The sequence below is a fragment of the Periplaneta americana genome, chromosome 15, assembly GCF_040183065.1.
Source record: "Periplaneta americana isolate PAMFEO1 chromosome 15, P.americana_PAMFEO1_priV1, whole genome shotgun sequence".
In the NCBI taxonomy this organism is placed as follows: Eukaryota; Metazoa; Arthropoda; class Insecta; order Blattodea; family Blattidae; genus Periplaneta; species Periplaneta americana.
The window spans coordinates 120,430,535-120,452,002 of record NC_091131.1 but is presented as its reverse complement, the minus strand read 5'-3'; the positions used below and the strand labels follow the sequence as shown (position 1 = coordinate 120,452,002).

The 21,468-nt window shown below is 34.9% G+C and overlaps 3 protein-coding genes across 5 annotated transcripts in view; 2 read left to right on the top strand and 1 right to left on the bottom strand.

The window, feature by feature from the left end:
• The window catches only part of mRpL53 (mitochondrial ribosomal protein L53), a 36,478-nt gene extending 35,228 nt beyond the window's left edge, over nucleotides 1-1,250 (bottom strand). The window contains exon 1 of the mRNA XM_069848078.1: nucleotides 1,072-1,250. Coding sequence (XP_069704179.1) covers nucleotides 1,072-1,217 — 146 coding nt within the window. The 5' untranslated portion in view covers nucleotides 1,218-1,250. The remainder of the gene's footprint in view (nucleotides 1-1,071) is intronic.
• The window catches only part of Rpn13 (regulatory particle non-ATPase 13), a 625,061-nt gene that overhangs the window by 141,261 nt on the left and 462,332 nt on the right, over nucleotides 1-21,468 (top strand). The gene's annotated exons all lie outside the window — the stretch shown is intronic.
• AGO1 (protein argonaute-2) overlaps nucleotides 1-21,468 on the top strand; it is a 235,727-nt gene that overhangs the window by 77,325 nt on the left and 136,934 nt on the right. The window contains exons 1-2 of one of the 3 annotated variants that reach the window (XM_069848074.1): nucleotides 1,509-1,633; nucleotides 15,367-15,505. The exons of 1 other annotated variant lie outside the window; for it this stretch is intronic. In XM_069848074.1, the coding sequence (XP_069704175.1) occupies nucleotides 15,499-15,505 (7 nt within the window). In that variant the 5' untranslated portion in view covers nucleotides 1,509-1,633; nucleotides 15,367-15,498. Of the gene's footprint in view, nucleotides 1-1,502; nucleotides 1,634-15,366; nucleotides 15,506-21,468 lie in introns of those variants that run through there. One more of the 3 variants, XM_069848073.1, reaches the window with a different exon arrangement.

Sequence of the window (21,468 nt, the reverse complement as noted above, 5' to 3'; positions counted from 1 at the left end):
CTGTTTAATTTATTCTCTACTGGCGTGTATTTTCGTGAATATTGCGAATTAAATAGGTCTATTACGTGTTGTGGATATCCCTTAGCCGTTAGGTTAGGTTCCCTTTCAAGGGGTTGTTTTAATTTTGTGCTAACGTTACTAGATTTTGGGGCATTAGCTCATACAAGACTTACCTTGTGGGAGATGACGTAATGGCGCCACAATGGCTTAAGGGGAGTCCAGAAGATGTAATCTTTATCTCGCAATATTTACGGAAATACACTCCTGCGTAGAGTAAAACACGATCCTCTCGATCAGATGCTACCACTAACGTGTGGCAAATACGGGTAACCCACGGTGCTGTTAAAGTGAGCAATTACCTACCTATGGCACCGAATAGGATAGAGAAAAAAGAGAGTTCAGTCGAACATGTAGTTTAACAGAATTTTTTTCTAAGCCGAGAGAGCTCTTATAATTTTGAAATAACCGTAGTACCGTAGTTTGTTCTACACACAGAAATTACACAGTGCAATGTTAATATTATTGGAATAACAAGATGCTATTGAGCATTACATTCGAGTTCTGTTCACCTTAATGTTATAATTTCTGAGGTACTAAATAAATACGAATCAAGTGTTGTCAAATTTTAATTGCAGAGGTTCATAGCATTTAGCGTTTTGCAAAATTAATTTTGTGCACGCACATTCACACACATAATTAAATTACTATTAAGTTGTGTTGCCATCGAGGCACACCTTTTCAAGCGATGTACGCATTCAAGCCTTATGTACCTATTGCATGCTAGTAGAATATGAAGCATCTACTTCTATATGTAATAGATGAATTTCGTGACGCCAATAAACATTCTCTTATGCGTATCATGCATTAATGCACACAATTTATATTCACAAGCCTTGAAAAATGTTCTATTACCCTATCTGTGCAGTTTATCTTCAAATTTAAGTACAGGAATATCACTTTATTGACTTTTTCGTCTGCTGTTAGACGAAAACAAATGCGCAGCAGTTTCCAGTGACGTCACGAAACGCATGGGTAACATTGCATCAAAATATATTTGCTTTCAGAGCGTACCTGGTAGCAGTTACATTTTCAGCAAAGGGGTCGAACTTAATAACAACCTTCTTCACGGGCTTCAAATTTAATAATTTCAACTGTTTAGCAATTGCACTTCCAATGCCAGCAGACCTCTTTAACGTGCCTGAAAATGGAACGGACATCTTCCTGCAGACTCATTGCAGGCAACATGACATCTTAAAATTCCACTATATTCTTCCGGTGCGTGAAATCGAATTAAACCAATATGTAATTGGAAGTGTAGCTAATAAGAAAATTTTCTTGCATGTTGATGCAAATTTAGAAGAAATAAGTTTAATATAAATTAAAATAGTTATTTAGTGATTTTTTTCTAATATTGGTGTTAGTCATTCTTTGGTCAATACTATTGGTCACTAGCAAACCAATGAGAAGCTCTCTATCTACAAAGTAGTTTTTGACGTCATGTACGCCATGTTGATAATCACAAGAAGAGGTCGCTAAACGCGGGGGGAAATAGTGTCGTATTTATTTATTCTGTCTTTTTTTTTAGTATTTATTTTGCATATTTTGTAGTAGAAAATGTTTCCTGTTGGGCAGCGTAAGTATTTAATTAGATAGTATGTTCATAAAATCTATTTTATATTATTGTAAATGTTCAATATACTCTTTATTGTAATTCGTCTCATTGATATGGGTTTAGATTCTTAAGGTCACTCTTTGTCTGCAGAAAATTGCAAGGGGTGGCCTTTATATAATATGCATTGCAGCTTATTATACCAACAATTTTACCATTTTTGTGTCCTGTGGATTGTATCCGTTTGTTCATGTTTTCCACTGACAGCACAGTGCATGGTGGTTAAGTTTGATGACCTTTTCAGTCCAGTATACCCTTATTCCACTTTTACCTTAACGTTATGTCTGATTCATGTAAATGAAACAGAACATTTCTTTCCTACTATATAAATGGTAGATTTTGTTTGAATGTGTATATTTATTTGTGATAGGCGTATAACTTAATTTTAAAGCCAGTAAAATAACTGGAATTTGGATCCTGGTAAGGAGTGATTCAGAAGTATAGGTACTGTACCATAAACTCAGATTACAAGTTCTGTTTTCTGGGAATTCAATTACAATATTTTATTATTTGATGTGATGAAGCAGTAACATTTTGGATATGATTTTTGTGACTGTTTTTCTTAGGAGATCCGCATGTAAATACATCGGTTATAGAAGTGAATTCATGGAGATAACCAACCGGAAAGAAATCGCTTTTGTTCAGTTTTGGAGTGCTTTGTTTTCCACACCAATGTAATTTGAAGTTACTGCATGGTAAACATAAGAGGGCATACAAGACTCCAGTTCTGAATATTTATTAATTTGTTCCAAACGTCTTGTGCAGTACCATAATAATATTACACGTGCTATACCTTTTGTTTTTTCTTAAAATTGGTAGGATTTCAGTTTATTAGAGATATGCGAAGTGCACAAGTGTTTATTAAACTTCACATATTACTTCAGTTTTTCCAACTTACAAAGTTGTAAATAGGCCTATTTTTATAATTCGGTAGAAAACGTTGGCCAATATGATGGACATCAATGACATCATCGAGGATAAGTGACAGGTTAGATTTAGTTTGTTGAGGTTTTTCGTATGCCTTGCATAAGAATGCTACGTAGGCATAAGAAAATTCTGAACAAACCAAACCTAACCTGTCACTGATCCTTGTTAATGTCCGCCATATTGACAAACTTTTTCTACCGAATTACCAAAATTTTATTTGACTGATTCATTTGTATAGATATCTTATGACCTGTGACATCTAACGCTCCGTACAAGTAGACTAACTAAAATTATCACTGTCTTACTAATAGAGATATTACAGTAACCTAAGAAATTGATCTCCGGATTTGGAAGAAAATATATACCGTATTTGGACTTCAGCTTGTCTTTGTGAGAGCCAGTTGAATATGAAGGAGCAGAGTCCCCCAGTGTGCTCTGAAAATCAGCTTGAATTTCATTTGCTTTCATACATTTCTTTACAAAGTATTTTATCACTGCCCGAATCTCGGTTTTTTCCATCTTCACAAATCACAACAATAGAGGTGTGTCCGCACCACAACTATCTACGCAGAGCACTGATGCGCCACATGTTTACTCATGAAGGATGACTAATCATTACGCGAGAACTGGGTTGTGCTAGCAGTGACTCTGTTGGTGATTCGGAGAACTCCTCAAACAACCCTCGTAAATTACAGCGATATGAAAGATCTGACCTCATTCTGGGTCTGAACCACAATCCCCCAAAATTCACCCAGTTTTGTATGTAGCAAAGTGTTTGTAGAATTTGAAAGGAGAGTAACATCATGTTGGTTCTTTATGTTTAATGGACTTGATAATTTCGAAGGATCGCTCTGTGAATAAAGTACTTGAAGTTTGTGAGTGTATATGTCACATACTTCAAATGGAAGTTTGTAGGATGGCCATTTATTTCATATTCTGTGTTAAAGAGTGTTATGTAGATTCGTTCATGTTTAGAAAAATATGAATAATATCAAGTGTGGAGTTGGTCTTTCATTTCTTCTTTGGATAGCCCACACATCTGTCTTGGGTTGTAATTTATTGTGAACTGTTGCCGTCTGTCGTCCCTATATTTTTAAAATGTGAATTAGGAAAATAATCTTATTGTGGGGTTAATCTGTTATCTCTTCTTTGGATAGCCCACACTTCTGCTTTTTGAGTTGCAATTTATTGCAGCATGTGACATACTGTTGCCTTGTAATTTTATTCTTGAAATGTGATATTTGTCTGTCGTCTCTTTTTTGACTAGCCTACATGTCTACCATCACTTTGTTTGTGATTTATTGCAAAGTGTGGCACTCTGTTTCTCTATGCAATATTCTTAAAATATAATGTGTCATTTGTAATTTGCTGTGCTAGATTTTGTTGTTTAATTCTTAAATAAATAAAAAAAAAAACTTGCATAGAGTAGTTAGAACTGTTACAAGAAGTTTGGAAAATTAAGATATTGTTTCCATTTTTGTAGGTAGATTTTGTCCTTCCCTTTAGTTCATGAATTACCTTCCATAGTATTTTTCTGTACTGATCACCTAGGTAATTACTATTTGACGTGTGAATATGAATTTTTTTTATGGTGAAAACCATGGACAATTAGGGCCTAACTGATTGACATATTCACAGATCAGAATTTATCTCTATCCACGCCTGATTGGTAATAGCATCTGTGCAATAGAAATCCTGCCATAGGCTATGTACTCTTTTCCTTCTGTTATAAAGTGCTCCATTTCGGTTGTACAATAAACTAGGCGTTTATCTCAGATTTTCCGCCAGGAATGTCCTTTAACAGTATGCAAATGACTCTTCTAGGTGTGAACTTCTACTAATTCAGTCCTCTTTTCAGATACATTATTTCTACAGTTACCATCATAAGAAAGTCCAAATTAGTAGTAGTCCGCATCTGATTATTTGGACTATTTTGATGTGGAATCAGAACAATTTTCTCCTATGGATTAAGTCTGTACAGAGGTTGTCTCAGCTCTCAAATCTATTTACGGTTAACTTAGTTCAGCTTTAAGAAGTTTAAGGAACAGGATGAACTTCAGTATGAAAAATTAATTATCATATAGCCAAAATTTTAAAATGGTTGTATTGCATCAGCAATCACCTTCTCAGATCTGGCCTTGCCTCCCCATGAATCACACTGGCCTCTTCTTTTTCTTCTTAGGACCCAATAAAATTATTGTGGCTCTAGTTGTCTTATAATAGGGTCGGAACTCAATCTTTTCCAGTTAGAATATTGATCGAGGAACCAACCTCATCACTAATCGAAATCCTTCTGTCTTCTTGCGCTCAGTAACACAGCATTTGGAGGCCTCCAGACTGTGAACTGTGATTAAGTTTTTTCGAGGGCTCGAGAGCATCTTGGGTTAGAGGATGTTTTTCAGAAATTGAAAGTATGGCTTTTTGTAGCTTGGGAAGCTTAGAAGCCTTTGCTGCTACCAGGTTGACTCCAAGCCAAGGTTTGATGTGGCTAATCTGCTTACAAAGCAACTCTCTGAACTTTTTGTCCACACAAGCAACCACTGTATGATTTGGTAGATTCAAAACTGGGTAGGATATCTTCGGGCATGCTGACCAGAAAGCAATAGGCCCAGATGAAATATATAATGAAAACTTAAAACATACCTCTGACTTCCTGTTACATATATGAACCTCACACTATTCAATGCGTGCTTCACAACCGGCAAAATCTCAGAAAGCTGGAGACAGTCACATTTAAAAATGGTATACAAAGGGGAAGGGAAACATGGAGGACCCAAACTCATACAGAGGAATCGCCCTTCAAAATAACATCTACAAAGTTTACACTAAGATCCTCACCGATAAACTACTCGTACAGAGATTCATTCATGAACAGCAGTTTGGCTTCATGAAAGGAAAGGGAACCCTACACACAGTCAGAAACAGATATATTAAGGCTACTGAAAGGGAAATTTTATGCAGTATTCATTGATTTCACCGAGGCCTTCGACCTATTGAATAAAGTAACATTACTCAAGAAATTGGAATGCTAATCAGTAATTATTAACCATCTTCTTACCTACAACGAAGTAAGAATTCAAGATGGCAAGACAACCTCAGCTCCCATAGTGCAAACTAACGGGATCCTACAAGGAGACCCTATTAGCACACTATTATTCAACCTAGTCACAACTGACATCACAAGTATCATACAGAACCCAGCAGTAGTAATGTACCTGTATGCAGACGGCATAGTGATAAGTTGGCGCAACAGAGGAGAACTGCAAGCGATAATGGACAGACTTGAAGAATACGCTGAAGACAACAGCCTTACAGTCAACACAAGCAAGACTGTGAAAATAGTTTTTAGAAGAGGAGGGAAAATTGCAGCTGGTGACAAGATAATCTACAAAGGAGAGGAGCTGAAAGTTGTAAATTCATTTAATTATTTAGGGATCACACTCCAGACTACAGTAACCTCGTTTAGAAACCACATAGAGATCAACAGCAGCCATCAGGAGTATATACGTCATTAATGAACCCACCAGACTGTCTTTGAACACTGCCATGAATTTATTCTATGCCGAAGTACTGTCAGTACGGTAATAATGTATGGACTGGATTTAATTTGGGAACAATTAACAGTATCCGATCTGAACTGCATCAAAAATGTCAAAGCCAGGTTTATAAAAAGGACTCTAGGCATTTCAAAAATGGCACCGTCTAGACTGGCCTATGAGTTTGCACGAGAGACTTCCTTATGGAGGATTTAAGAGCCAGGCTACAGCTGCCATCTACCCAGCAAGAAGCAGAATTAACACAAATCAGATGAAAACGGTCAGAAATCATTCTGAGTTTTATTCAACTGATGCAATGACGAATCGAAACTGGACTGGACTGAATAACAACATGAGGAGTGCACTGAATAGACTGGCAATACATGGCGCATGCACGTGTGTGTGCGTGCTTTTTTAATAGCAAAAACTAATCCACATTTGTCCACTTTTCTTCTATTATTATTGTAATTCCAGGAGCTGCTACTCAGTAAATCTCTATCCTGCTAGCCTTCTCGAAAGATGGCATACTGGAGAGGTATAAGGGTGGCTGTATGTTGTGCATGGAAGACACATAGATCCTCTCTGCCTTTTTCTGACTGTTTGGTGTGTCTCGGGTGGAATACTTCTAGGTAGTTATTTTTTCTGTTTGGTACTTGCGTTCCTGGTGGAAACTTGGTCTACAGTTAAACATTTTCTACCAATAGTGCAAAAAATGTATATAACTTATATAGAGTATGCTGACAACTACTTCCCTGGTATCAATGATGATGAAAATATATAAGTTATTATATTCATGAATAGCTCGAAAATTTATAGCCTATCACTGCTTTTTTCCCCTCTTGTTATGAAAGAGAGGCGTGGAAGTTGGCACTGCAGACTTGTGTTAGCAGTTTATTGTGCCTCACCTGTTCTATTGTAGAAATGATGTTGAAATCTGAATATACAGTACTATGACTTAACTATGTGGTGCCATCAGTTGATTCAGCATTCGCGTCCCTCTGTCTGCCAATCAATTCCCTCTATTATCTTTCCCCAAAAGCCAACTATAGCCTCACACTGCTGTCTTCTATATGCTAGCTACATACTATATCACATCACCACTGCTTTGAATAATGCTGTTGTACTGATGAATATTGAAATGGAGAGAGACAGTGGAATGATAGAAGGAACCCTGAGATAAAACCTTAGAAATCTTGGCTTTGTGTACCACAAATATGACTCTACTATCACTGCGATTCAAACCTGAATCCACATTCAATATAAATCAGTATTCTGCCAACTGCATACGCCTACCATGGTGGTGATTCTAATACTAGGTACTGCCCGTGTCTTACGTCCTGAGCCGAGAGAGAGCTTATAACCACTCCCCTTAGGTCTGCTCGGACCGTCACGGCAGTTGCAGTGTGCAGCACGGCAGCATATTACATGTGCTGAAAACATTATCCTATGCCATTGCAGGAATCTTTACTGATTATAATACTGAAGACTCTATTCGTGGTTACCACTATCGCTATTATCTCTGATGGCGATTTCCTAAAATGTTCAGTCTGGACAACTGCTGAATTACCATAGAGCAGCACTTCTCAAAGTATGTTTCGGGGTTCCGTGAGCCCTATATGATTATAAATGTTATTTTATATTTTTTTTACTTGGTTATTTAACGACATTGTATCAACTACTAGGTTATTTTGCATCGATGGGATTGATGATAGCGAAATTGTATTTGGCGAGATAAGGTGGGGATTCGCCAAAGATTACCTGACATTCGCCTTGTGGTTGGGAAAACCTCGGAAAAATTCCAACCAGGTAATTAGCCCAAGCGGGAATCGAACCCTCACCCGAGTGTAACTCTGCATCGATAGGTAAGCTCCTTAGCCGACTGGGCTGCTCCGGTGGCTATTTTATACTTAGTAGATACTATAAAAATATATTAATGTTACGAAAATATGAATCAGTAATAACATGAAACCACCAGTGATGATGATGATGATGATAATAATAATAATAATAATAATAATAATAATAATAATAATCCAAGAATATGCGTAATAATAATAATAATATTATTATTATTATAATCCAAGAATATGCGTATTATTATTATTATTATTATTATTATTATTATTATTATTATTATTATTCCAAGAATATGCGTAATAATAATAATATATTTAATGAACATCTAAAACGGAAAATACCCATAATACTTATCACTTTCATCACTGGATTCTCTGTGTATGTGTTCACTAAAACAAAATACCGAAAAGAGAAAATGCAGAAGTACAGTAGAAATGAGACTACAACTTTCCACCATAAAACCAGATTGCAGGCTAAAAAAGCAAATACATTCGTCCCACTGAACAGAATTATTGAGATACTAGCTTTCACTTGTCAATTATTAAATACTGATAAATAATACAAGGATTCTGCAGTTACACTTTAGATTAAAAGGGGTTTCGCGGTGGAAAAAGTTTGAGAAACACTGCCATAGAGGAAAGAGTTTACTGATGTGTACCTACGACAACCGTGATCACGATTAGGTCGATAATCTCGAGTAGAGACTGTAGGCTACCACTGATATTAGTATTTAATTACAGGAATTGATGAGTAGTACATTATTTATTTTGTGAGGGGATAGTCTATACATTCGCTTGTCAGTGGCTGATCTTGCTCCATTACTGACAAAAGGAATCCTGAAAAGTCCGATGTATTGAATGTAGGGTAGCAGGCACATGCGGTACCCAGGACCTCCCACTCTCCCCCTCTGTGTCTCGCCCCGCAAAGAAACAGCTCAGGAAGTGAGACATGAGCAGTATGTATGTTTCTTACAATGAGAAAGTGGAAACTGATGATTCTGTATTTCGAGGAAAAAATGAAACAAAAGGCGATTTTCAAAATTGGCTGTAACAATTTGCTACTTGAAATTTATCTTACATATAAGTTGCAGTAATAAAATATGTTATTGTTGGTACAATGCCTAGGCACTTGATAATGAAGTTATTCACTGTCGTGCACTTAGTATTTTTGTATGATGTCATTTCCTTGTATCAATACTGTACACCTTCTGGTATGTTCCATCTTCATCTCTTTATTTGCATCACACAATACACAAGCGGATGTATGGGAAATTCCTTTCTTATGCAGGTGGCGTGCCAAAAAATCACCATCTGTTATCAACCTGAACATCGCAATAGCAGATTTACATGGCAGTTGGGGGATTATCTCTGAGCTAGCCAATAAAATTTTCCAGATTTTATCCGAATTTTGTTGTTTTTAGACTGATCTGAATTTACTTTTGATTAGTTTTACAGAATAAAATGGAAGCCTGTTATTAGGTGGCTGTAAAATTACTGTGCCCATTTTAGCCAAAAAGTTTACTGTTTCATTTCTCTTTATCACTGTGGGAAGGAATCCACTATGAACTAATTTTTTTTTCTGTTACTGTCTTACAATCCTGAATTTTAGCCCCTTTTGTAGACTTGAAATTATAGCTTGGTATCACTGCCCTTGAATCTGATATGACAGCATTTTGGAATTTATTTAATCTGTGTAAGAAGTTTTGCAAATAAGATGTAAATAGCAGTAACTTACTTCTCTTCAAAATTTGTTGTATAGCCTATTCTCCTACAGAATGGTAAAATGAAAAGACAGAACGTGTTCCTTCAGCTCCTGCTCCTCTTGAACGTAATATAAGGGAACCATTTGTATAAATTTGTAATTGCTTCTTATGTGCTATCTTGTCTCAATTCTTTCTATAGCCAGTTCTTCAAAGCTAACTTTCTGTTACAGATGTTTTAATATCATCTGTGAGGGTCAAACTGTGTTCTGTTTGAATAGTATTAATTAGTTTTCTTCTATTAATACATTTCTCTCCTCTGAGGAATAAATTTCCTGTACCAACTTTATAAAATTTTTTGTGTTTTTAATCTATTTATAGTTTGAATATTTTACAAACTATTTCCTGTATTTGTTTGTTTGTTTAGTCAACTGTTCGAAGACAGGTCTGAACCTCACAAGTGATACCACGAAGGCACCACTTATGAGGCAACTAGACCAGGAGATAATGGGGTAGGGTGGCCAGTTCCCCCTTCATTGCATACATTGCCGATTAGCTACATATTACACTAATCAGACTTGAGATTTATACAACCAACTGTTCTTCCTCTGGCACATATCATCAAGTGAGATGTACTGGCTGATAATAGATATACATATCAGTCAGAACCTCAGTCAGAGGATATTTCTGTATATGGCAATCTAATTATTTCTCGTACTGTATGTTTGCTTGTTCCTTCAATTCCTCAATTATATTATGAGTGTCCGTAAGAATCTGCTTAGCAACGATTGGAGTTGTTTTTACTGCTCCAGTAGTTAATCTTAGGGCTTGATTTTGAAATAAATGAGTTTATCGAGGAAGTTTTTGGGTGATGGTATCAGTACTTCTCCACAGTATTCATTGGCTATTTGGTTTGACATACATTTCGTATGTTGGATTGAGAGAGTATCTTGTGCATTCCCACTTTTTTTCCTGCAGACTTTTTAGAAGTGAAAATCTTCCTGTTCCCTTCTTTGTAATATTATCTGTTTGTTTGTTCAATGATAGTTTATCATCAAAAATAACTCCCAAGATATTTTGCTGCATTAGTTCTAGACAGGTTTTTGCCATATCGTAAAGTTATGTGTACCTTGGGTTGCCATAATTATTTTCCATAAAACTGAAACAAAGGTACAAGGTTAAGTTATTATGAGTCGTACTTTGTTAATGATGGTACAATGTCAATACAATGCACGTCAGTATTTTAATAGACTATTTATGAACTTGATGTACAATTCACATTCCTGTTATGGAGCGTTTATGTATTTTGATTTTTGACACTTTGTTAAGAATTTCACATACATTAACTTTATGGGCATGAGATTTTCTTATACCAAGCATAGGCCTACGGTACTTTTCAGAAGAGTTTACAGAATCTAGATACTTCGAAATTTTGCTATTTGTAATCAGTTTATAAAATTCACTACAACTAATGTTTGACATATTGTATTAAATATCAAGAATTGCCCTTATTGTAATATTGTTAATAACACCAGAGACTATATCAGAATTTTCATTTTGACATTCGACTATATCTACCATTTTGATTGAATACCCTCAACTTCATAAAAAAAACTGCATTATCACAGGAAATATCTCATGATATTTGTGATTACTGGCATCTGTACTAGTACCCATAAAGTGTGATTCTGAAAGATTTTTTTTTCAGCTCTGCCTGTATAAGAGGAGAAATTACATTATTTACAATAGCTTCTGTTTTGGTTTTTGCACTGGAAAATGTTTTAGCTACCTTTGAATAATTGAAGATTTCTGAAAACAACTTGCTTGTACATGTGGTGGAGTTGTAGGAATGGTGGTGTCTGAGTGGAAAGCAAACATTGCTTCTGCAGCAGCTACGTTTCTTTCTTCGCACTTACTGGTGGTAAAATAAATAGTTGCTTTCTGGAGAATGCTGACTTTAATGGATCTCTGAGTTTAGCCGTAACAACATGATCTTTGATGTCACTTTACCATCCATGTGCAATTGAAAAGTAGCAATTGTGAACAAATATAGGCTAGTTTTTTTTAGAACATCGCACTTATGATATTTTTAAAACAATGGTAATCTGTTCTTTTTCGAACGTTAAAAATAATTTCAATTAAATCTACCTGCAGAATTTACATTCTACTTCATATTCATTGCGATCTCTCTTCATTGCAGGGAATTCTGCTGAATACTAGTCTTTAAATTTAGTTTTACGTTTTGGTGGTATAGTCACAGTATTAAATAATAATACTCGTAATCAGTGACAAGAGCCACTGTTAAAACAGCAAAACAATGAGATTCTTACGATTCTTTCCTGTTACCTGCAACCTGCTGAAGCCAAGCTATTATAGTACAATGAAGCACATTCAATAGCTTGCCAACACTAATTGATACATTTAAACCAAAGCGATTATAGTTAAGTTTCCAATTGATTAATAATCTAATTTTATTATGGGAGCTGAGGTGGAAATTTCAAATATATTTCGTAACGGAAATGACATAATATTATCGTAAAATGTTTATATTCTGTAAACTCAGGATTTTTACCAAACCGTCCAGGACACTTAATTTCCAACCCTCGAAACTGGGACAATCCCGGTTTTCCGGAATGTATGGCAACCCTATGTGTACCTGTATCCTGCCAAGTGAGAAAATTTCATGTCATTTTATCAATGTTCACGTCCATTAAATTTTCTACACACAAAGTTTTAGTTGTATTAGTGAATTTTGGGCAGTAACTTGTGACTGGGAATTTAGTTTTCTTCATTTAGAGGTCCACAACTGAATCATCAGTAAGCAATGCAGTTTTCATTCCAGGATTTTGGGGAGGTCATTGATGTAAATATTGAATAAAGTTGTACTAGGAACATGTACTGTGGTAAACATCTGTGTAATTGTTTGTATTGAGAAGCAGCATTATTAATTTTTTTGGCACAAAATCGTTTTGTTATGAATTCTGAAAGCCAATGAAACATACATTAGGTCTATCTTTTATGCCCATTTTATGTAATTTATGTAGCATGTTACATCTCCAAATAGTCATAAGCTAACTGAAAGTCCATAAAGATAACCAAAATATCCTTCTCCTTTGTTGAAAGAAAAAAAAAATTGTTTATTTGTATATTTATTTCTTGACTGAGATGAATGATGTGGTCATTTGTAGAATGAAACTCTCTAAATCCAGCTAGGTGTGGAGAGATAAGATTTTGGGGTTCTGAGTACCAGTTCAGTTGGTTTGAAACCATTTTTTCCATTACCTTTGCTATTACACAAGTAAATGGCGTTGGTCTATAACTGGGAATATCTTGAGAGAGTTTGCCCTTTTTTTTTTCAAAATAGGAATAATAACTGCTTTTTCCAGCTGGAACTATGTTCTTCCATATTTGGTTGTAAAATTATAGCACTTTTAACCTCGCCTTTTCTTCTAAATGTTTGATAAATTCTGGGTGTATATTGTCTGGGTCTGAAGATTTTCTATTCTTTAGCTTGGCTGTTGCTATGTTAAGTTCGTTGTAATTGAAATCTGTATTGATTTATTTTCTTTATTATCCATATTTACTGTATAACTGCAGTATATAAATTAGGGCTGGACAATTCATAGGTGCTAGGTCGCATGAGTGATGGAAAAATTGAATTTGGGACTTAAAATGTTCAAGTTGTGACTGCTAAAATTCCATTCCGGTAATAGCGTAATATAATATTTTATTTATTTAAATCTTCTCAACATCACCACCACCACCACCACCACTAATAATAGTAATAATAATAATAATAATAATAATAATAATAATCCGTGGCATTGTAGCTCTTTAAGGGCCAGACCGACCAGCTGGCTGCTGCCTCACACCCACATGCCGAAGCAAAGATGGATGATCATCCAATCAGAATAGAGGTATCGTGTGGTTAGCATGATGATTCTTCCCAGCCATTGTAGCTGACTTTCTTAACTGGATTTTCTTACCTATCGTAGCTTCCCAAGTGCATCATGATGCATAACTTCGAAATTTCGTGAGAAAAATTCTTCCCAATTGAGATTCGAACCAGCACACATTCTGTAGCTCAAGACCTAAGCAAGATGCCTTAGACCACAATGCCACTAATCACTAATAACGAAGTATAATCAATAAAAAAATTAATTTGCTGACTTTTTATGGATATTGGTGATAAAAGCACAAACTAGATTACTCACTTCAAGGCAAAATTGATTTGTAAAGATGAGGAAGAAATATTGAAAGGCATAATGTTTGAATGGTACAAAGTCAAAAGTAATTGAGCAGAAGCTACCACTTCGTGATCTTCTTTATAAAGTTGCCGCCATGAATGAAAGGTTTCCCTTGCTAAGGAAACTTCTTAGCGTTAGCAGTGTCAAGTGCATTATGTGGAAGGGGATTTAGTGTAACGAATCTACTGAAAGATAAATTCAGATCTTCATTACATATAGCATTAATCTAATTAACATGAATGGTCTAAAAATTCAATATTTCGATCCAGTACGACTAGTAGGTATGACTGGTTTTCAAAGGGATAGAGCAATGTTAAGAGAACCCAATAGGAAGAAGCTAAACCATTATCCTCCTGAACACAGTGAGATTCCACTGGTTTGCATTGTAGAGGGAAGCAAGTTAATTTTAATATTATTTTGTACGTGGTTCCTAAAAATGTTGCTGGCTCTTAAAATTGTTGATCAGTTTGTCCAGCTCTCGAGCCCTGATATGGACCATGTCTCGGTAAATTATTTTTATTTATTTATTTTTTTCAAATAAATTATATTCTTCCAGAAATATTCCACTTCCACAGACAATTTTTAGGGCTCTAGTCGAAGATTTTCACAGACAGTTTTTAAGCCTAAAGAGTTACACGAATTAGTCAAATTTACATAATTTTAACCATTTTGGGAATAGAGGGAAAAACAGTAAAAACTTGACTTTCTAAAAGTTGTAATTATACTCTCAGAATTCATATTTATTTGTCACAAATAACTGCGTAGTTATTATATGTACTAAAGCTAAGAATTCAGTGCCTTATAACAGATATGGTGTCTGTTGGGAGGGTTTCTAGTTGTGGTTCATAAGACTTGGAAATACAGGAAATATAACAGATAAATTAATCATATGGATTGGAGAACGCATCTTGTAAATATGTGCTAATTTGTAAGTAGTGCATAAGGCCGGTAACAGTAATAAAACAAAATATGAAAATATTTTATTAATGGTCCTAACTGTCACTAACACGTCAGTGTGCGGTTTTTACAAGTTGTTTTCTCCAGATCATGTAACTGTTGAATTTCGAAGTGTTGTGAACCAGGTTTAGAAATCTTTTCAGTGGACCCACATGCATTCTGGTATTCTTGGTGTGATATTCTTAGCATTTAGTCTATATAATTCCTGATCATGCATATGACTTAGAAACAAAGTAAGACCATCTGGAATTAGTATTTGTAGAAGATTTGACATCTTTTACATGCTGCCTTTCGGTTTCGAAAATTAATATGCCTCTTCTGTACACACAGATGAATGTCTATAAGAGAATATTGTCTCACTACTTGTCCTTGGGCAGTTTCCTTTCACAGTATTATTGGTTACTTAGCAAGCATATAATATAATGTAGAACCTTACTGTAATCTACTAATATCTTTTAATATCCATTTGTATAGCCAGTGGTGTAGCTCAGCTGGTAGGTGCTTTTGCCTGCTGATCCGGAGCTGCGTTTGGGCGTGGGTTCGATTCCCACTTGGGCTGATTACCTGGTTCGATTTTTTCCGAAGTTTTCCCCAACTTTAAGGCGAATGTCAGGTAATCCCATGGAGAATACTTGACCTCATCTCATCAAATATTGTTTCGCTATCACCAATTCCATTGACACTAAATAAGTAATAGTTGATACAGCATTATTAAATATCAGACGAAAAATATCCATATAGCCTGTATTTTTTATATCAAAAAATCATTTATTTTAACTTCTGCGATCACAAAAAATGTCTTTTGCGCGCAGTCCAGATAGCGAAGTTTACCTTATTTGCGTTCATAGCAAACAATTTAGGTAAAATACGTATGTTGTTTGAGCAATGATTTAAATTGAATATTAAGCAGGGAATATCACTATTAACATAGTAGAGAAAATTATTATTTCGAAACATGTAAATTGTAGGAGAAGACTGAGGAAACACTGTTACCTTCTTGATATATACGAGGCCTGTCTAAAATGTATCCGACCTTAAATTTTCCCGCGCAAAGTAGTGATTCTAAGGCGGCGCCACTGTACATGGTGGAAGGAGGAACCGTAATGCGCATGCTTGAATTTTTTCACCGCATTCGCTTGTGCCAGTCACTGGCTGGTGGTCGCCAAGTAAGGTGCTGTTCTAAGTGTTTGTCGAATTTAGTTTTCTCGCAAGATGACTGAACGAATTGAGCAAAGATACTGCATCAAATTTTGTCAAAAGCTTGGTGATTCTCAAAGTCAAAAAACAATTCGTAAGATTCAGCAGGTGTTTGGGGAAGATGCGATGGGTGTAACACAAATTAAGGAGTGGTTCAACAGATTCAAAGATGGCCGCACATCAGCGGAGAGTGAGCAGCGTTGTGGCAGGCCCCAAACTGCTCGGAGTGCAGCTGTTGTTGAGAGGGTGCGAAATTTGGTGATGGCAGATTGTCGTTTCACCGTGCGGGAGATTGCCGAAGAGGTTGGAGTGAGTAAAGATTCTGCACATGCAATTTTGCGTGATGATTTGAACATGAACCGAGTGGCTGCGAAATTCGTGCCCAAGTTGTTGTCCCCGGAACAAAAAGACCTCCGTCGTGACATTGCACAGGACCTTCTGGACACCGCCAACACTGATCCTGGGTTTCTGAACACCGTGATAACTGGAGATGAGTCATGGGTGTACGGGTACGACCCAGAAACAAAAAGACAGTCGTCGCAATGGAAGCATCCCGAGTCTCCAAGGCCGAAGAAAGCGTGGCAGGTGCGAAGCAAAATCAAGGTGATGCTGACTGTTTTCTTTGATGTCCGTGGAATTGTGCATCACAAATACGCACCGGAAGGACAAACGGTGACAAAGGAATACTATCACAATGTTCTCCGGCGACTCCGTGATGCAGTTCGGCACAAAAGACCAGACATGTGGACGGCAAACAACTGGCACTTGCATCACGACAACGCCCTCGCACATTCATCCCAAACATGGAATTACAACCGTTTGCCAACCTCCCTACTCTCCAGACCTGGCTCCTTGCGATTTCTGGTTGTTTCCAAAATTGAAGACACCACTGAAAGGATCCCGTTTTGAGAGTAGAGAAGAGATAATGCGGAACGCGACGACGGAGCTGAACACCATTCCAAAAGAAGACTTCCAGAGGTGTTTCCGGCAGTGGAAGGATCAGTGGGCTAAGTGTGTGCAAGCACAAGGGGCCTACTTTGAAGGGGATTAGGGTCCCAACCCCGTCAGGTATTTGAAATATTTTTTCTGGCTAAAGGTCGGATACTTTTTAGACAGGCCTCGTGTGTGTGTGTATATATATATATATATATATATGTATATATATATATATATATATGTATATATATATATATATATATGTATATATATATATATATATATGTATATATATATATATATATATGTATATATATATATATATATATATATATATATATAGACACACACACACACACACATTTTTTACTTTAAAATTTCGTGTTTTTTAAATCCCTGAAATAAAAAAAAATACTGTGAATGATGTACACTCTCTGTCTATTCTTAACTCATCTGTTTCTTTATTTGTATAAAGCAAAATCTCCTGAAGTATTGGACATATTTTTATTCATATTTAATATATAGGAACTCTTCTCGAAATGATGCACTTCAAATGTAATAATTTCAATTTAAAATTGGAGTTTTATATATATTTACATATATTTTTTTCATTTATTATTATTATTATTATTATTATTATTATTATTATTATTATTAAGTCAAAAATCGATTCTTCACTATTGTAGTATAACTTTTAAATTTCTTTATAAAATTCAGTTACATGACATTAAAAATACAGTCTGTAACTTCTCATTTATCCTTTTCCTTACACGAAGTATCATGAAAAAAAAAATAATTGTTCTGTACCTACTGTATGCATTGTATCAACTTATGTCTCTTCTTAAATACACGTGGTGCTTTTATGTACACAATTTATCAGTTAATTTCTAAACTTTTAATTCCAAAAAAGAGTATACATTTGTTATCTGAAACTTTCCTTGCTTATCCGAAATGAGGTCATGCAATTCTCTTTGAAATCTAAGAGTTTAGTTTCAAGAAGTCTGCAATTGGAAGCATAGACCTGTAGATAATATTAAGTTCACAAATATATCTATGTTGTTTCTAAACTAAAATTTAAAATGTTAATATCAGAATCAGATTCTTAAGAGGTGTGCAAAGATAATTAATAACATACATAATTCACAAATATAGGTATATAATTTGTAGACTTTACATTTTATCACCAAGATGAGAGATTCTTAAGAAGTACAGTAAAATCCCTTGTATCCGGCACCCAAATAACCGGCAATACCAAAACAACAGCACTTTTGGCTAGGCCAAAAAAAATTGTCATTCATGCGAAAGGGAAGAGTCAGACAAAGATGTGGGTAGTTTTCGTGAATCACACATGCCGCATATTGTGGTTACTCTTTACATTATTCACGCGTGAAAACATAGACAGAAAACCCTGTTATGTCCCTGGAGTAGATAAGGTAGCATTGGTAAACTGTCATTTGGGCCTTGGAGATAATGTGCAGAGACAATATCTTTAAATTTACCACTTCAACTCGCCTGTTTCGAAAGGATGTTGGATGAGTCTAAATAGGAAAGTGTGAAATTCTTTGTTACCCTGTATCGCATAAAAGTTTTAGTATATGTAAACAAGCAGACATTAGAGTTATGTTAAAGAGGTTCAAATCATCGACCGCCACTTCATCATCTTCATTATTGTGATGTCGGCTACACTGTTCTTCATGTCACATGGCCACCATTTAAAATTGTCATAAGGTGACGAAAACTTTTAGTATTTTTTACGCTATTATGTATTACTGTATTACATAATATATCTAGTCTTCCTCAACTTGGTGAGGTTCCAAAGACAAAAAATGTTAAACACTAACATTTAAGGTGTGACATTAAAAATGTCTTAAAAGAAATTTATTTACAATAAACTGAAATTTACAGTAGATGATGTTTTACAATAATGAAAATTTGCAGTAAAATAAAAAATACAGATAAAAAAATAGAATGAGAAAATTCAACTGTAATTTGAATTGAAGTACAAGTGTCACCGTAAAATCTGCAGAGAACCCTTTAAAGCTATCATAGAAATTTCTTTAATTGTTGTTATTGGGACTCCAAATTTATGACAATGACACGAATTGTTTGGTATGGCCCCTCTAGTGCCCACCATTAATCTGATGACTTCTATATCCCTGACTTTATATGATGTTTTGTAATAAGGGATAGTTGTTCATGAATTGCCCTTTTCTCTAGATTAACCTTCTTGGGTTGATTCTGGTGCGTCTCAAATCTGATGGTCGGATCCAGAATATAATCTTTTGTCTCTCCAGGTTTAAATGTTATATCATTATGCCGAAGACTTCCAGTTTCCGCTATTCTGTGGACTTCTTCATAGGTAGTGTAGCCATTGATTGGACTTTAGGCATGTTGCGATTACAGACCTGGTCATTGATGCCTGCTGTTAAGAAGAGTTTCGCCAAATGGACATGAACCCAAGACATAAGCCAAAGTTTTATGAACTGATGAATGTACCTACAATACCGTATTCAGTACTAAAAATAAACTTTGTACGTATTTCAAAACTTCATTTTTAAATATCTACTTACACGAAAATTACTAAATTTCAGCATGGAAAAAAAATGTTTGTGCAGTAGGCCTACAGTATATTATTACATAACCTATAAACGTATTTTCCAATTATCCGGCAAAATCAGCTATCTAGCATTGGCTTTGTCCAACAGTTGCTGGATACGGGGAATTCTACTGTATATAAAGATAATAATGAATTTAATGACAATACTGTTGATAACTGAGATAAGATATATAATGATTTCAGAGCAAAGAAAAAGATGTTGACAATAATGATAGTTTACTATTACCTATTTATTATTAGTAGCAAATCATAAATTATCATATAAAGTAAACTTTTATCTAAATATCCCGATGTCTAATGATTATTGTTCATTATATTGAAGAAATTACAAACAGATTTCTAAAAGGACTGAAGTTCTGTCAATTAAGAATTAAATAATTTTTCTTTTCTTTTTGAAATCTGTCCTCAGCTGTTATAATCTACAGGGTTTCCTATTTGTAAAATTTGTAAGTGACCCATCTATTTTCATCCATTGCTTGTTTGTTTTTCTGGATGATGACTTAGTCCTTGGGTGTTTAGTAAAATAAATTTTAAAGAAAGTTTCCTGGGAATTCTGTGTCACGTAAAAGCACAATAATTCAAGATCCTATTAAGAAGGTAAGGCACAGGATCATGCATGTCAACAGTAGTGTAAGCTAGTTACAAATGAGGTATACACTGTCTTATTTGACTGATGAATTTTAAGTAGGTATAAGAAAATTTGTTACTGGTTCGTTTCGTGAAACCCACACAAAACTTAAAATTTGATTAATGATAGCATTAATTATAGCCTATAAAATTTTGTGCATATGGCTTATTTTGTATGTAAGAAAATCCTTAACTTGGTTTTACAGTTTGGCAACAATACAGTGTTTGTTCTGCTATTAATTGGATGTTATACTTGAACATTTCTTGTACCATTAAAATGGAGTATAATATGTGTAATATATACTTTTTAAGGGACAACAGTCTTTGGTGTGAAGATAATAATTCAAGTTCTAAGAAAGAGTGTGTGTACTCACTTTTCGATTTGTAAGACAATAGTAATGTCTATGTAAGGAGCAAGTTCAAGGGTTGTTAACAGCTGTAATACAAGGATGTATTCTTATCACTGTTATGTAATCTCTTTTCTAGCATGTAAATTCTTTTTTGTTTCTTTCCCACACCTAAAATTGTTCCATAGAAGCATGAGCATGTGCACGAATTGATTATTGTTATTACCGTTACATCATTTTCTGTTGTTGTTGTTGTTGTTATTATTATTATTATTATTATTATTATTATTATTATTATTATTATTATTATTATTATTTGTTTTACAGCAGTGTGCTGTTAGTCTAGTTAATTGCTAATTAGAAACATATTAAAAGCTGCTTTTTTACTATGTTTCATTATGAGATTTTTTATTAAATACATATATTTAATTTAATACTTAAGTTTTCGCACTTATTGTAACAAAAACAATTTCATTATGTAAGAGCTATAACTTAGCTTGTTATAATACAAAAATATGTACTTGTAATAGGAAGAACGTAGGCTTATTATAGAACCTAAGTTATAGAGTTACGCATAACCCAGTTATATAATGAGAATCACGTAAAAGCAATTCCTAAAAGGCTAATTTGGCCGTTTTTTCAGTGTTGCCAAATAATACTAGATATCACCAAAGAGGGTAAAACCACAACGCAATAATAATAATAATAATGTACTATTAACAATAACGATGTCTTGCCTATTTACTATATATCATCTTTATGGTGGGAGGTGTTTTCTAAACGGTTCAATAATTTGTGAAAGGATAGGCCTAAATTTTCCTCTTGGACCTCTCACACATTGTTGGAAATTAG